A 16,005-nucleotide genomic window follows, 5' to 3' on the forward strand; every position below is an offset into this window, starting at 1 on the left:
GCGGCTTGATCTTATTAAAGGCAATTGAACATTCTGTTGGCACATCATTTTGTTTTTACATTTAAAGTTTTTTTTTTTTTTTTTGTTTGTTTTTTTTGCTGCTTTTATATTAATGTGGCTGTTTGCTAGTGTCGTGTAATGCTGCAATGCCACCCCTAACACCCACGCAGGGTAACGCTGTGGCCGCTTGGAGGGTTTTGCCAAGCACTGCACAGGCCTGCCTGTATTTGCACACAAGCTCTTACACTGGCAACCTGCCAACTGGGTTCCTGCTTGCCTCTAGATAAGTTCCTTGCCCTGGTGGTTTCTAGGGACACTGACTCTACACAACCCAAGGGTTGCACAGTTCCTAGAAAAACACCCATAGACCAATTATATGCAATACCAGGATCATTAGTCAGTGCAAGAGAGGCAGAGCTAACAAATTAATACTTTTATTAAGAAAAAGCAAGAACAATGAACGGATAAAAGATTTAACCTGCAAGCAGGTAAAACAACAAGGATTAAATGTAGAAACTAGATAAACACCTTTTCACTACTTAAGTGCCTGGCGAGGTCAGGAAAAAGGCTATCCACAAGAGCTGAGCAGGGCCTCAGTGCAGAGATCTGCTCCCTCTGTACTCCCAGCTGAAACTGGAGAGTTTTAGAACCCTCAGGGCAAGTTCTGTCTGCAGGGCCAATCAGGGCACACAGTATTAAGTTAGCTTTCTGGCTAGTGGCACGGCAGGGTGCTTCATGTACTCTGGGCTGCTGATATGTGTATGCTGATCAAGCCACCTTCAGTCAAGGTAGCGTGCAAAGCATCTACTTGAACTACAGAGTAGAGATCAAACACCACCTGCAGGAAATGAGCTCTGGGGAAAAGTGTCACAAGGCTGAACAAAAACTACAAAGCATGCAAAACCCCTGTTTCGCTGTACATACCCGGATCTGTCCAGACTCCTGGGTTTATGCATCCCTGCCAGCAGATGAAGACAGAGAAAATTTCACTGACACTGCTTCATAAACCCCAGTGCCACCTGCAGTTCCTCAGTATTTCTGTCTCCAGCAGATGGACTAACATTTTTTTTTCTTTTGAGCCTTCCTCCCAGGGGTTTCTTTATTTCTTTTTATGGAATCCTTTTGGGTTCTGCCCCGTCCAGTTGAGACAGACGAGTCGGGAGTTGTCACCCTTTTGTGTACTTGTCTTTGTGCCCGTGGGGTGTAAATCTAGTTGTCCAGATCCCTCCTCGTCATGAGGCCACTCAGGCAGCTGCAGGCTCTATTGGGGTTTATCCTTCTATCTCTTAGAATTGCCTTAGGCTCTGGGTCTCAGAGAGGTAAAGTGAAGGCAACCTCCTACTTTCCCTGTGGCGGTAAGGCCTGTTTGGTTGGGGAACTGTGTTTATTTTTGGCGGTTATAGTGTCCTTTGGGTCTCCCCAGATAGGGAGGCTTACCCCCCTCCGTGATGGCCCATGGTGCCACGTGTTTGGCTTTTCTCATTTGTGGTTCAATCAGGGCGGGTTCTGTCAGCTATGCTGAGGGAGGGGAGGGGCACCTTTGGTCCTACGGCCGCAAAGCAGCATCGCAGGTCTGACATTTCGGGGCAGGAAAGGTACCAGGATTCTGGGCTGGGTGCTGTTTTTTGCCTGGCAGGCGTGGGAGTGGCGGCCATTTTGGATTTTTCAGCGCCATCTCCTGCGCCATCGGGGAGAGTGGGGGAGGAGTCCTCCATGCCTGTCCTCAGCCTGATTCTACTTTGAAAATGGTCGGGGATGGGGGCTGGAGGGGGAGGAAAGCCCTTTGCTGCCTGTGTCTGCTGAATGCCCTGGGGGAGCTGGAGTAGGGAGAGCTTTCTCCCCTGAATTTATATTATTGCTCCAAGATGCCTATTTGGCCAGGCAGCAGTTTCCTGGTACAGTCGCACATGCCCAGCTCGTGGAGAGGGCTGGGTCAGGTTTGACTCAGAATAATTCAGGCCGATCAAGGGTTTCCCCTGTGCGGAGAATGCTCGGCCCTCTGGGGGGGGGGGGGGGGGGGATGTTGCTCGGGGGAGAGGACTCTGAAGGTTCCAACGACACTCCCAGAGAATCAGGGGAGGACCCCAGTCTGGTTGATCCGGCAGCTGGGGATGTGGGTCAAGGAGACAACTCGGTGGCTTCAGTTCCAGGGTCCGATAACCCAAAAGTGGTGTGTCTATTTAAGCGGGAGGAGCTGGATGCTTTGCTCCCTTTGGCTTTTCAGGTTTTGGGGGTCAAGATGCCTCAGGAAGACCCGGATTTGGAGGGAGCAGACCCAGTCCTGGATGGTATGAGGGGCCCTCCATCATCCTTCCCATACCACAAGGCTGTTAGGCGGCTGGTTGAAGCTAATGGAACACTACTGATGCTGGCTTAGATTGGTAGGAGCATGGGGAAGCTCTATCCTTTGCCCGAGCAGGACTTGGAGTTTTTTTTTCTCTCCCTAAGGTTGATGCGGCAGTTTCTGCGATCACTAAGGGAGCCACTATTCCCATGGTCTGTTCCACGGGCTTGAAGACTTGCAGGATCGTAAGTTAGAGGTGCACCTCTAGTGGATATTTTGAAGTCTCGGCCATGGGTTTGAGAGCGGCGATTTGTACTAGTTTCATGCAGTGTGTGTTTCTTCGCTGGGTGCAACAGATTCAGGAAAAGTTTGGAGAGGACACAACAGATTGCTGAAGTCTGGAGAGGACACAGACAGGGCTGAGTGAATTGAAGCCGCAGTGGCTTATGGGGGCAGATGCTCGCTATGATTTGGTTCGTACCTCCTCTCTTAAATTCTGGTATGTTTGTAGACCCTGGATCGGGGTGAGAGCTGACTCCACCCACAGGGAGGAGCCCTGTGGGGACTCACCATGATAGGCGTGGCCTTAGCTGAGACGGACACAACAGCAATAGACTTTATTATACTGGAAATGTAGAGGATCCCACCAAGTGGGATAGATAGACACAGTCCAGAGATATGGGTGGCTCCTAGATGATATCCCCGGTAGTGGCCTGCAGTGTGTGGTACGCTGAGGATCACAGGAGAATGTTGAGAGTAGAGCAGGTAAGCGGAGGTGAAGAGCAGATGGTACTCATTCTGAAGTGTGCAAGGAAGGATGCTGAGACTATCACGGTAGTGGCACGGGGTACACCGGAGGTTCCGTCAGAGGAAGGTAGCGAAGTCACAAGGCTGAACCAGACAAGCCCAGAGTAGGAGGAGAGAGATTCCAGGCAGGAGGGCCCTCTGAGGAGCGGATAGCCAGAACACTACAAGACCCCCGAGGAGCGGGTACTTAAAGAGTTCGAGTCTCTGGTCAGGAATGAGTTCAGCGTAGCTAAGCAAGCATAGCGAAGGAGTGGAATTCAGCAGGAAGGAAGTCCTTGCTAACTCAGCGCGATCCCCTCTGTGCCGCACCCAATCGTGACCTCGCAATTGGCGACAACACACCCACCGTAAGGCACCCGGCCTATCAGAGGATAGAGAGAAGCCCTTTAAATTTTAGAGCGCACGGACGGCGTCGCGCGTCTGAAGGGGCGCGATCTAAGGGGCTTGCCCCTTAGTGAGCCCCTTTGTGACCCCAGGACCCAGGACTCACATCACCACATACAACTCGCCTCGCCACTCCTCACATCTCTTCATCCCCAAGCGTATCCGAGGACCTCCAGTGGAAACAGTAACCATCCTCTCAACACTCATCCTACAGTCATTTTCCTATTCTGCACTCAGCTCCTGCACTCAGCTCCTGCACTCAGCTCCTGCACTCAGCTCCTGCACTCAGCTCCTGCACTCAGCTCCTGCACTCAGCTCCTGCACTCAGCTCCAGCAGTCAACTCCTGCATGCAACTGCATTCAACTCCTGCATTAAATTCCAGCATTCAATTCCAACACCCTAATCCAGCATTCAAATCCAGCACTCAACCCCAGCATTGCGTCCAAACAGCAGTCCAAGTGCCCTCATCTCAACCACTGTGCACACACCCGCTTGTACAGCCTCAATTTTCTGGGACCTCAGCCATGCTCATTTTCCCTATCCCAATCATCAAAAACCTCTACAACAACGGATAAAACCAGCCAACCATTCAGTCTTCCAACACAAACGTCTGATACCAATAATGACAACCCCTCTCACCCAATTCCTCGGACTATCCTTATTCTCTCTAACGCTCTTTAACGCTCAATCAATCTAAAAAAAAACTCACATAATCAATGACTATCTCCAGGACACACAACCGGATATATGTGCTATGACAGAAACATGGCTGAAACCCACAGACCTACCTCTAATTAACCAACTACCCATTCACATCTACGACATCTACTCCATACCCTGACCCAAAAAAAGAGGGGGAGGACTTTGTTTAGCTGCAAAGAAGGAGCTCAGACTAACCCTACAGACCACTATTCACTCCTCTCGACTGGAATTTGCCCTCTTCAACTCTAAACAGCTCCAAATTTGTTTAATATATGCCCCTCCTGGTCTCCTGGATTCAGATCCATCACCACTCATTGAACTCATCACCAAACACCTAAAAAATGACACCCCAGCTGTCATCCTAGGAGACTTTAACATTCACACAGACGTGATCCCTTTATCCGCCAATTGCGATATGCTACTATCTTCTTTTAAGGCTATGGGCTTCTCTCAAATTGTTAAAGGTCCCATGCACAAAGCAGGGCACACTCTGGACCTTATATTCATCAACTCAGGCCTTTCACAATCTTCCCCACCACAATGCTCCCCTATCCCATGGTCAGATCACCTGATAACAACTAATCTCTGTATCAAGGACAACCCCATATCTCCAAACACCAAAACCACAATTCACTACAGGAACTCATGCTCTAGAGAGGACCTCACCTCTCTCCTATCTTCGGAACTCGCCAATCTTGACCTTTCAGACGCAGAAACAGCCACCTCGTCATGGCACAACATTACGAACAAGGTGGCAGAAAAACTTTGCCCTCAAAAAACCAAAGAGATCAACCCAGCCTGCAAAAACAAAAAACCATGGTTCACGCAGGAACTAAAAACCATCAAATTAGAATTGAGAAAAAAAGAACACGCATGGCGGAGGAATCCTTCCAACACTACACTGAATGAGTACAAAACCCTCATGCACAACTACAGAAACAACATCCTTCGCACAAAGAGAGATTTTTATGCCCACAAAATTCACAATTTTTCCTTTGATCCCAAAGCGCTGTTCACATGTCTCAGAGCTCACAAAACCCACCTCACCAACTATCCCAGATGATCAAGCACAATCAAGATGCACAGAACTTGCTCAATTTTTTGAAAACAAAATTCTCAATCTAATGGCCCCTCTGGCAACCAGTAACACAGTACCTCCTTCTATCATCACTCCTTCACGCAACCAGAACATAAACCTAGATTCATTCGAACCTATCTCCTCACTTGAAATCGAAATGACTCTCAAAAAGATGAAACCCTCCACTCACCCGACAGATTCCATCCCTTCTAAACTCCTACTCACCATTCTGAACATCATAGCGAAGCCCTAAGCAGAGATAATTAATAGCTCGCTAACCCAAGGCCTAGTACCAGACATCCTGAAACTAGCCACCCTCAAACCTCTCCTCAAAAAACCCAACTTGGACCCTACAGACCCAGCTAATTTTCGCCCCATAGCTAACCTTCCATTTGTAGCCAAACTTATGGAGAGGATAGTCAACAAACAGTTATCTGAATACCTAGAAGAGCATAAAATACTCACAACAGCCCAATTCGGATTCCGCAAATCCCTTAGTACGGAATCCCTCCTAACCTCTCTAACTGACAGAGTCCTCGTAGGTCTGGAGAAAAAGACCCCATACCTCCTGATTCTCCTCGACCTATCAGCTGCGTTTGATACCGTAAAACACTCTATCCTGATCGACCGGCTCTCAGACATAGGCATTTCAGGATCAGCCCTGGAATGGTTCAGATCCTTCCTACACAATAGGACTTTCAAGGTCAGAATCAGCAACAAGGATTCCCTCCCGGTCAAATCCTCTTTCGGAGTTCCCCAAGGATCCTCTCTCTCCCCCACCCTCTTTAACATCTATCTTCTCCCCCTATGTCATCTACTCTCAAGTCTTAAGGTCACACACTTCATATACACAGACGATGTTCAGATTCTGCTGCCAATCACTAACTCCATCTCCAGCACCATCAACTTCTGGAACAATTGTCTACAGTCCATAAACTCACTCCTATCTAGCCTTAACCTAGTACTTAATACGTCAAAAACAGAACTTTTGCTTATCACTCCAGATGAGAACCTTCAGCCTACCAACAACCTAACCTCACCACCAATGATCAATTCCACTCAAGTAAGGCTGAACCTCAAAGAATTTGTCAAGAACACAACGAAAGAATGCTATTATAAACTACATATTCTGAAAAAGCTGAAACCTCTCCTGCATTTTCAGGACTTCAGAACAGTCCTCCAAACAATACTATTTTCCAAAATCGATTACTGCAACTCTCTGCTTATAGACCTTCCAACCATTACCACAAAACCTCTACAAATGTTGCAGAACTCCGCCGCAAGGATTCTTACTAACACCAGCAGAAGTGAACACATAACACCCATACTAAAACACTTACACTGGCTCCCCATCAGATCCAGAATCATTTTCAAAGTGCTAACTATAACACACAAGAACATCCATTCACAAACGTCGCTAGATCTAAGCCTTCCACTTCACCTACACGAGTCTTCAAGACCAATCAGAAACAGATACTTAGGCACCTTACACGTACCTTCAGCCAAGTCCTCACTCAAGAAACGTGCATTCTCGACTGCCAGCCCCCTTCATTGGAATGCCCTCCCCACGGACATTCGCCTCGAAACGTGTACTCGAACATTCAAAAAGAAACTCAAGACCTGGCTCTTTACAAAAGCCTACACTTAAAGGTCTAGCTCAGAACCACGTCCCAGAACTTGAATCATTCTCGCTTTTATAATCATATCAAACAACTCCTAATTTTTATCCTTGGTCTCACAATTCCAAATCATTAAATATTTGAGCATGCTACACCAATACCTCTTAATCCAGATGTAACCTCAGTTTTTGAAGTCTTCACTCCTATAGAAATAACCACCAGTTCTTATTTACTGAAACCCTATTCTGTAGACGTAAACTTTTCATGAAGACTGTAATCTGTAAGCACCTGTATTTATTATAAGAATTTGTATTTACTATTTATATTTATTATTTAGCTATTAACATTGTTCTGTTACCACTTGATACTATTTCTCTCCTTTACCTCAAACTCTAAGTTCCTACTAAGTTAGCCATGTTATTTATACCCAATCGTTGGATGTAATTGTATATTTGTTTAATTGTTCAATCTGTTTGATGTAATTTTCTGTTCCTTGTTCTGTGTAAACCGAAGTGGTATGCACTAGTGCATGAACTCCGGTATATAAAAGCCTTTAAATAAATAAATAATAAATAACTCGAAGGCAGCTCAGACTGGCTGGCTGAAATACACGCAGGCAGATGATGTCATGCGGAGGGGACAACCCCGAGGTTCCTGCCATGACGTGTATAAGATGGGGCCTGGCACCTGAGCGTGCCTTAGGTAATACCCGATTCAAGATGGCAGATGGGATTGCCCACGCCGTCCCAGGAATGCTGAGGAGAGTGGCAAGAAGAGGCAATGGTCGCCAATTGTCCAAGAATTTCTGGTGCAGGCAGAAAGGAGGTGAGCAACAGAGGTCGCAGCAGTCTGCGACTGGGCGCAACACTCTCAAGTTATGGCTTTGGCTGTGGCAGCCAAAAGATTGCTCTGGTTGTCAAACTGGTCAGTGGACATGTCCTCTAAAGTTCAGTTAGGCTTGTTGCCCTTCAAGGGTCGCCTTTTGTTTGGGGAGGATCTCTAGCATCTCATCTCATCCAGTCTCTCAGTGATAATAAGGCTCTCCGCTTACCCAAGGATAAGCCTAAAGCCAAGCAGTTTTTTTTAGGTGCGGTCTCTGTTTCTTTCTGATAGGAGGTCTAGGCCCTTGAGGGCTGCACCTGGGTCTGAGGCAGTTCTCTCCCCAATATCAGTTCTGGGGGCAATTCTTTCAGGGTGCCCGAAGACCGTTCCGTGGAGCCACAGGAGGGTCTGCGGCCGGAGGTAAGCCCGTGCAATGAGGCGAAGCCGGTCCACTCTGTCGTTCCTATTAGAGGAGGTCGCTTGACTCTGTTTTGACAAGTGGACCAAGATTACGCAGGACCAGTGGGTTCTAAATGTGGTAAAAAAAAAAAAAAAAGAAACTGCTACGCTTTAGAATTTGCTTGGCCCATTCGTAAACTTTTTCTAGTTTTCCCCCTACGGTCCCATGAGCAAGCAGTCAGCGGTGTGGGAGACCCTAGATTGTCTCCAGCGCTTGGGGGCTCTAATCCCAGTTCCCGTGGCAGAAGTTTGCACTAGTCGCTACTCCATCTATTTTGTTGTCCCAAAGAAGGAGGCACGTTTCATCCCATACTCGATTTGAAGAAAGTGAATGCAGCCCTCAAGGTTCAGTGCTTCCGGATGGAGACCTTGTGGTCCGTGATAGCAGCAGTTCGCAAGGGGGAGTTTCTGGCTTTCCTGGAACTTACAGAGGCCTATCTGTACTCGGTGTTTTCTTTGCTTCATGGTCCTGGGGCAACATTTTCAGTTTCGGGCCCTCCCTTTCAGACTGGCTGGTGCCCCATGCACCTTCATCAAAGTGATGATGGTAGTGGCAGCACTTCAGAAGGAAGGGATTTTGGTGCACCCATATCTGGATGACTGGATTATCAGGGCGAAGTCAGAAATACTCTGACATCAATCGGTCTGCAAAGTTCTAGATATTCTACAGTCTCTTGGTTGGGTAGTAAACCTGGCGAAGAGTCATTTGACACTGACGTAGTCCTTGGAGTATCTGGGCGCTCTGTTCGACACACTGCTCAGCAGGGTGTATCTTTCAGAGGAGAGTGTTCTCAATCTGCAGAGTCGAGTTCGTCGGTTGTTGCAGTTGCACGTACCCAAAGTGTGGGATTATTTGCAAGTTCTGGGCTCCATGGCTTCAACCCTGGAGTTGGTTCCATGGGCGTTTTTCCATATGAGACCATTAAAAGGGCTCTTTTGGCTCGTTGGAAGCTGGACTCGAGGAATTTCAACTGCTGTGCCCCCTGGGGGGTGTGGCCAGAGGGTCTGCCTTGGTAGCTTCAGACTCCCCAACCTTGTTCGCGGGATGGACCTAGAGGTTCCGGACTGGATAATAGTTACTACCGATGCCAGCCTCTCTGGCTGGGGAGCAGTTTGTCAACATCATTCAGTCCAGGGTACCTTATCTGTGAGAGAATCTGCATGGTATATCAACTGATTGGAGACCGGGGTAGTCCATCTAGCTTTGCAAGAGTTTTTACCATTGGTGAAAGGTTGCTCAGTGAGGATTCTTTCAGACAATGCAACAACAGTGGTGTATATCAATCGGCAGGAAGGACCCAAGAGTCAGGCAATGGCTTGGGAAGTACAAGAGTTAATTCTTTGGGCAGAGGCACATCTAGAGCAAATAGTGGCATCCCATATAGCTGGGGTCGAAAATGTTCATGCGGTTTTCTTGAGTTGGACTCAGTTGGAACTGGGTGAGTGGGAGTTATCAGAAGCTGCGATGCAGCTCATCCAAAATCGGTGGGGATCTCCTCACGTGGATTTAATGGCAACTCGTCAGAATGCAGAAGCATTTCAATTCTTCAGTCGGAGGCGTTAGCACAGAGCTGAAGGCATCGATGCTCTGGTTCTTCCTTGGCCACAGGGGTACTACTTTGTTCCCCCCCCCCCCTCGGCCGTTAGTGGGCAAGGTGTTGCGTCGCAAAGAGAAGCATCGAAGAGAGATATTCTTGGTCGCTCCGGAGTGGCCCAGCATCCATGGTAGCAGATCTGATCAACTTAGCGGTGGTTGGGCCGATTAGCTTTGGTCATCTGATGGGCGTTCTTCGTCAGGGCCCCATATTTTCAGACCAGGACGCTCACTTTTGTCTAGTGGCATGGCTTTTGAGAGGCGATGGTTAAGGCATAGAGGTTATCCAGAGACTGTCATAACCAACTTATTGCAAGCTAGAAGAAAATCCACTAATATGACTTGTTAGCGTACGGAAGGTGTTTGAATGCTGGTGCGCTACTCATGGAATCCGAGTTCTCAAGTCTTCCATCCCTGACATTTTGTCCTTTCTTCAAGACCGGTTTCGCTAAGGGCTTATCTCCTAGCTCCCTTAGGGTGCAGGTGGCAGCCTTGGGCTGTCTTCATGGAAACATCGAAGGTTACACTATTTGAGCTCATCCGGATGTTAGAGGAACAAAGAATTTGCGTTCTCCGGTCAGAAGGGTTTGTCTGTCCTAGAACTTTAATCTGGTCTTCCGAAGTTTGTGTATGGCTCCTTTGAATCTCTGCAGAGAGCGACACTGAAGGACTTGACTCCTAAATTGGTTTTTCTCGGGACAATATGCTGGATTTCGGAATTGCAAGTGTTGTCTTGTTGGGATCCCTTCCTTCGGATTTTGAATACGGGGGTTTCATTGAGGACAATGCCTTCCTTTTTGCCAAAAGTCGTGTCCACCTTTTATGTGACTCTGCATGAGGAGCGGAAGTATCTACAGATGGAAAAGCTGGAAGCTCCATCATCTAAGGAGCTCAAGCAGTTAGATGTTTGAGCTCTATTGCGTTACCAAGAGGTGACAAATGATTTCAGGAGGTTGGATCATCTCTTCGTTTTGTGGAGTGGCACGAAACGCGGTTTCAAAGCTTCTAAAGCTAGTATTGTGTGTTGGTTGAAAGAAGCGTTTGGGTCCACTTACATTACTTGTGGTTGTGAAATTGCGGAGGGCTTGTGGGCTCATTCTACATGTTCGCAGGAGGCCTCCTGGGCAGAGGTGCAACTGGTGGTTCCTCAGGAGATTTGCAAGGCAGCGACTTGGAAGTCACTACATACCTTTGCGAGACATTATCGATTGGATGTGGGAGATTCAGGCTCCCATTCCTTTGGTGAAAGTGTTCTGCAAGCAGGACTCTCTAGGTCCCACCCTAAGTAGGGGGCTTTGGTACATCCCAGAAGTCTGGACTGATCTAGGTACATACAGGGAAAGGAAAATGTGGTTCTTACCTGCTAATTTTAGTTACTGTAGTACCACAGATCAGTCCAGAACCTGCCCAGTTGGTGAAGGTGGAGAGTCTACTGCTCAGCTGTAGTTTTGTTCTTATGCATGCAGACTTGTTTGAAGCAGTTAGTACTTTTCAATATTGTAATTGGTTTGGCATTGGTTTGTCTGTTTTTATGCTTGGATACAGATCAATACTAAAGAACTGCAGGTGGCACTGGGGTTTATGAAGCAGTGTCAATGAAACTTTTTCTGTCTCCATCTGCTGGCAGGGATGTATAAACCCAGGAGTCTGGACTGATCCCTGGTACTACAGGAACGAAAATTAGCAGGTAAGAACCAATTTTCGTTTCACCACAGCTAGGTTTTAATATTTTGTATTGGAGGGTTCTTTTGTTTTTGTTTTTTGTAACTTTTTTAAATATTTGACAAATAACATTTTCAAATAATTAAACCAAGGAAGCTGAAAAGAATGAGCACGGTGGACACCTCAAATAAGCTTCCAGTTGAGGTTATAGGTTTCAAAAAATGGCACATTTCAAGCATGAATTGGATAGACTAGGGTTTTCAATCTTGACCTCTAGCACCCCCAGCCATTCAGGTTTTCCGGATGTCTACACTGAATCTCTGAGATTTGAATGCACTGCCTCCATTGTATGCAGATTTTTGTGGCAATCCTGAAAATTTACTGGCTTAGGGGGATGCTCAAGGGTAAAAACCCTTTGAATAGATGCAAAGGGACCTTAGTGACGGAGGGAGGGAACAGATCACAGATGACTAAAATATGTGAAAGCAAAATGGGGAGACAGTGGTCCAAGTGGTCCTTTGCTTTCAAAATTGATGTTTCTATGTAGAGGGACATTGAGTTTTGAGGGAATGATTGGTTAACTTAAAAAAATGTACTCTTAGCAGCAATAGGTACCGTTGGGTCAGTGTCTCACCAACTGAACCAGACAGTGCTTTTTAGATTTTCTGCAGAGTATCGCACAGTTAAAACAATTGATCTGAGATGCTAAAACAGGTAGGAGGTAAAGGCACTGATGGCAGGAGGAGTGGTTTAGAAAGGTGCTTGGCTGACACTCCACATGCTGATCAGATCAGGCCAGGCCATGGAGATGGGCAAGAGGCGATGGAAATGTTAACAAAGGAACCACAAGCCATTGTTGCTCCCTCCTTCCCACCACTCTAAAGTGTTGGAGCTGCAGGCTGTGAACTACAGAAGACAGGGTTCAAATCCTACTACTGCTCCTTATGACCTCGGGCAAGTAACTTCACCTTCCATTGCCTCAGGTACAAACTTAGGGGTAGATTTTAAAAGGGGTACATGCGTAAGATACGTGCGTACCCCCCGAAAACCTACCCCAACCCCCCCCCTGCGTGTGCTGAGCCTATTTTGCATAGGCTCGGCGGCGCGCGAAAGCCCCGGGACACGCGTAAGTCCCGGGGCGTGTCGGGGGGGCGTGTTGCGAGTGATGCGGCGTTTCGGGGGCGGCACCGCGGGAGTGGTTTCGGCCCGGGGGTGTTCCGGGGGCATGGCCGCGGCCTCCAGACCAGTCCCCGGACTGGAACATGGAGCGCGGCAGCTGGCCCGGCGCGCGTGAAGTTACGCCTACTTCCTACAAAGGTAGGGGGGGGTGTGTAGATAGGGGGGGGGGGGGGGTTAGGTAGGGGAAGGGAAGGTGCGGGGGGGGGGGGGGGTGTGGAAGGAAAGTTCCCTCCGAGGCCTCTCCGAAATCGGAGCGGCCTCGGAGGGAATGGAGGCAAGCTGTGCGGCTCGGCGCGCGCAGGCTGCCGATTTTGGGCAGCCTTGCGCGCGCCGACCCTGGATTTTAATGGATACGCGCGGCTACGCGCGTAACTATTAAAATCCCGCGTACTCTTGTTCGCGCCTGGTGCGCAAACAAAAGTACGCGTGTGCGCAGATTTATAAAATCTGCCCCTTAGATTGTAAGTCCTCTGGGTATAGGGAAATACCCACAGTACTTAACATAGTAATGATGGCAGAAAAAGACCAAATTGTCCATCCAGTCTGACCAGTAAACATCTTATGGTAGCAACTGCCACTCATGCAGGTTACCTTCATGTTGTAATCTGCTTTGAGAGAGCTAAAATATAAATAAATAAAGAAAACACTTCTAGAGCCTCCCAACTGTAAAGAGAATTCTGCATAATGGAACTCCAAATAAAAGGTGTTCAACTGTACTATATGCTTTCTCCCTTCTTCTGCATTTCCTGGAAATCAGTGCAGTATATCAATAATTCCTTGTGATCTGTAGTAGATGCATGTTAAAGTGGCATGGATGGCAATGAGGACATCATTTTTAGTACTGTAGAGAACAATTTATCCAGAACGGTCGGGGTCTGAAGCCATTACCTTCAACTAATGCGACTACTGTAAACCGTTATGATGGTGAAACCGAATGACGGTATACAAAACATGTTAAATAAAATAAATTACAGGTAATGGATTTTCCCGGGTAATGGAAGTTTTCCCAAAGAATGTATCAGATGACAGAGACTGATCTTTTAGAAAGATAGGTATTTTTTTGGATATTGAAGGTGACCACAATTTTTTCAGGATCACAAGTTTCTGGTTAATGGATAAATGATGCTGAACTGCATACTAGTTTTTACATTGTAGAATGTCATTTTGAAGTGTTCCATTTGGTTTGTCATATAAATGTTTATACTCTTATTTTCAGCAGCAATGCAGCAGGTGTTGGATAATCTAACTGATCTGCCCACATCAACAGGTGCTGAAGAAATAGATCTTATTTTCCTCAAAGGAATTATGGAGAACCCTATTGTAAGATCTCTTGCCAAGGTACTTTGATTTATCACTTATTTAGGCAGTTGATAGTGAAATTTTATTAAATGGACACCCTCTCTTCTGGCAATTCTTGCAGCATTATCAATGGAGGAAGTGTGTAGAATGAATATCTTATTGTAAGGAGCTTGTTTTGAAACAGCTTACATTAGGTAGTCAGCAAGTCATTTTTACCCACAGTTTTCAAAAGGGAAGGTACATGCACATTTTACCTTTGAAAATGATTCTACCCAAACTGCTCACACAATTATACCTGCTAATTTGTGCAAAGAGTGTTTTTTTCAGGAGAAACGGCAAAAGTATACATGTAATTCCAAATACCACGCTAACTCTACCCACAAGAATGCTTCTTCAAACTGCAGGTAACAATACATGCATACTTTTACCTTACTAACAGGCAGGCAGATTTTGTAAAAGGCGGTTTCTGTGGATAAGCACTATTTCCTAGCATTCAGACAAGTGAATTTAGAACAAGTGGTTTATGCACCTCTACCAGCAGACTGAGAAGGAGCAAAGCTGACAACATGGTATGTATTCCCCTGCAGTGACTTCAGCCTGCCAGTATACTGCATCTCCCTACTGGGGATTGCTTAAAAATTTTATAGGAGAAAAGGAAAAAAAAATATTCGCCCTGATCTCCTGTGATGATACCTTATGGTGCCTCCCTCAGTTGAGAATTCCTGAGATGATTTCTTTGGATCCTTCCCTCAGATGAGTGCCTTGGTCTTGTAGCTGGTTTTTTTTTTTTTTTAGCTGGTGTAGACTTAGCTGTGTGTGTGTGAGGAAAAAAAAAAAAAACAACCCCAAAAACCTGAAAGACAAGCAGGTGCAGGAAGCAGAGCGCGGCGGTGAAGGTCATTGCCCTCTCCCCCCACAGCCGGAGACAGACCTTGTACTCAGCCGGGGCAGGCTCAGGTAAAGGGTAATTAAAATAAATAAATAAAATGTAAGTTTAGTAGGGATTCCTCTTCTCCTTGGTCTCCATGCTCTGTGCGCCGATCTGACAGTCGTTCCTGCCTCCAGGGGAACTTAGGGGGACGTAGGCAGTTTGGTGGGTTGAGCGGCCTTTTTTGTCTCAGCCCCGCTGTCAGGTTTGTCTTGTTTGCTGTGTGGTAGGCTGATGTGACGTTTTCATGCATTTTTTTTTTTCTGTGCCCAAGACTGCCCTCTTCATTTGTCTGTCCGTGCTTGTGCATCCAGGTTGGGTGCCTAGTAGACTCATAGGAGCACCTACTGGGATGCTCAGTTGTGTGCACACTATGAGTATACTGGTGGGAACTCAGTTTGGGTGCTCATTAAGGCAGTGTTGAGCGCCTAGTTTTTTGTTTTTTTTTTTGCAGCACGAGCTCAGATGAGTGCACTATTGTCAGACACCTGTTAGAGTGTATTGACAATCTGATGATGCCCAAAGCAAGAAGCCCAAGTGCCTTGCCCTGTGTGTTGCTTGTTATATTCGGGTATCCCAGCTTGGAGTTCACTCTAACTTGTGTCAGCGCTGTTTGGAGGCTTGGGAAGAATTGCCTCAGACTGATTTTACTAAGCCTGGTTCTTCCCAGCCTAGTGAGGGAATGGATAAAAAGCTGCCCAGAGATTTCTCTTGATTTTGGGACTCCCCTAACTGGTTAGTCAGTGGTAAAAGTAGTACAGTGGGCACAGGTCCAATGCCCCCTGGTTTGGGCATGGATCCCCTCTGCCTTTTCTTGGGTAGAAATTTTTCAAGGACTGCAGTCCTTTCTTCGGGCACAGTTCTCAGCCGCGGCCAATCTTGACGGGTCAGGATCGCAGGCTGCAGATTCCCACACACCTGGTGCTGAGGGTAATCGTTGGAGCAAGCCTAGGCCTGCGTCTCCCTGATAGGGATCCTGATGGCATGGATGATGAAGTTGATTCTTCCTCCCTGGAGAATGGGGAAATTCCTCTGGAATTGGAACTGTATAGAACTATGTTGCATTTCTTTTTTTATTGGAGGTGGGTTGAGATTACGTCACAGAGTTCTGGAGGTGATAAGAGATGGCTATGCGCTGGAGTTTTGCAGTGTTCCCCAGGGCTTGTTCATAGTGTCTCCCTGCAACT

At 47.0% G+C, this 16,005-nt stretch overlaps 1 protein-coding gene across 10 annotated transcripts in view; it reads left to right on the forward strand.

Annotated features, from left to right (window-relative positions):
- The window catches only part of MPP6 (membrane palmitoylated protein 6), a 299,774-nt gene that overhangs the window by 71,670 nt on the left and 212,099 nt on the right, over positions 1–16,005 (forward strand). For 7 of the 10 annotated variants that reach the window (XM_029589113.1, XM_029589111.1, XM_029589117.1 and 4 more), the window contains one exon: positions 13,808–13,929. In XM_029589113.1, coding sequence (XP_029444973.1) covers positions 13,808–13,929 — 122 coding nt within the window. The remainder of the gene's footprint in view (positions 1–13,807; positions 13,930–16,005) is intronic. The other 3 variants (XM_029589118.1, XM_029589121.1, XM_029589120.1) reach the window with 1 other exon arrangement.

Source organism: Rhinatrema bivittatum, chromosome 2, assembly GCF_901001135.1.
Source record: "Rhinatrema bivittatum chromosome 2, aRhiBiv1.1, whole genome shotgun sequence".
Lineage (NCBI taxonomy): Eukaryota > Metazoa > Chordata > Amphibia > Gymnophiona > Rhinatrematidae > Rhinatrema > Rhinatrema bivittatum.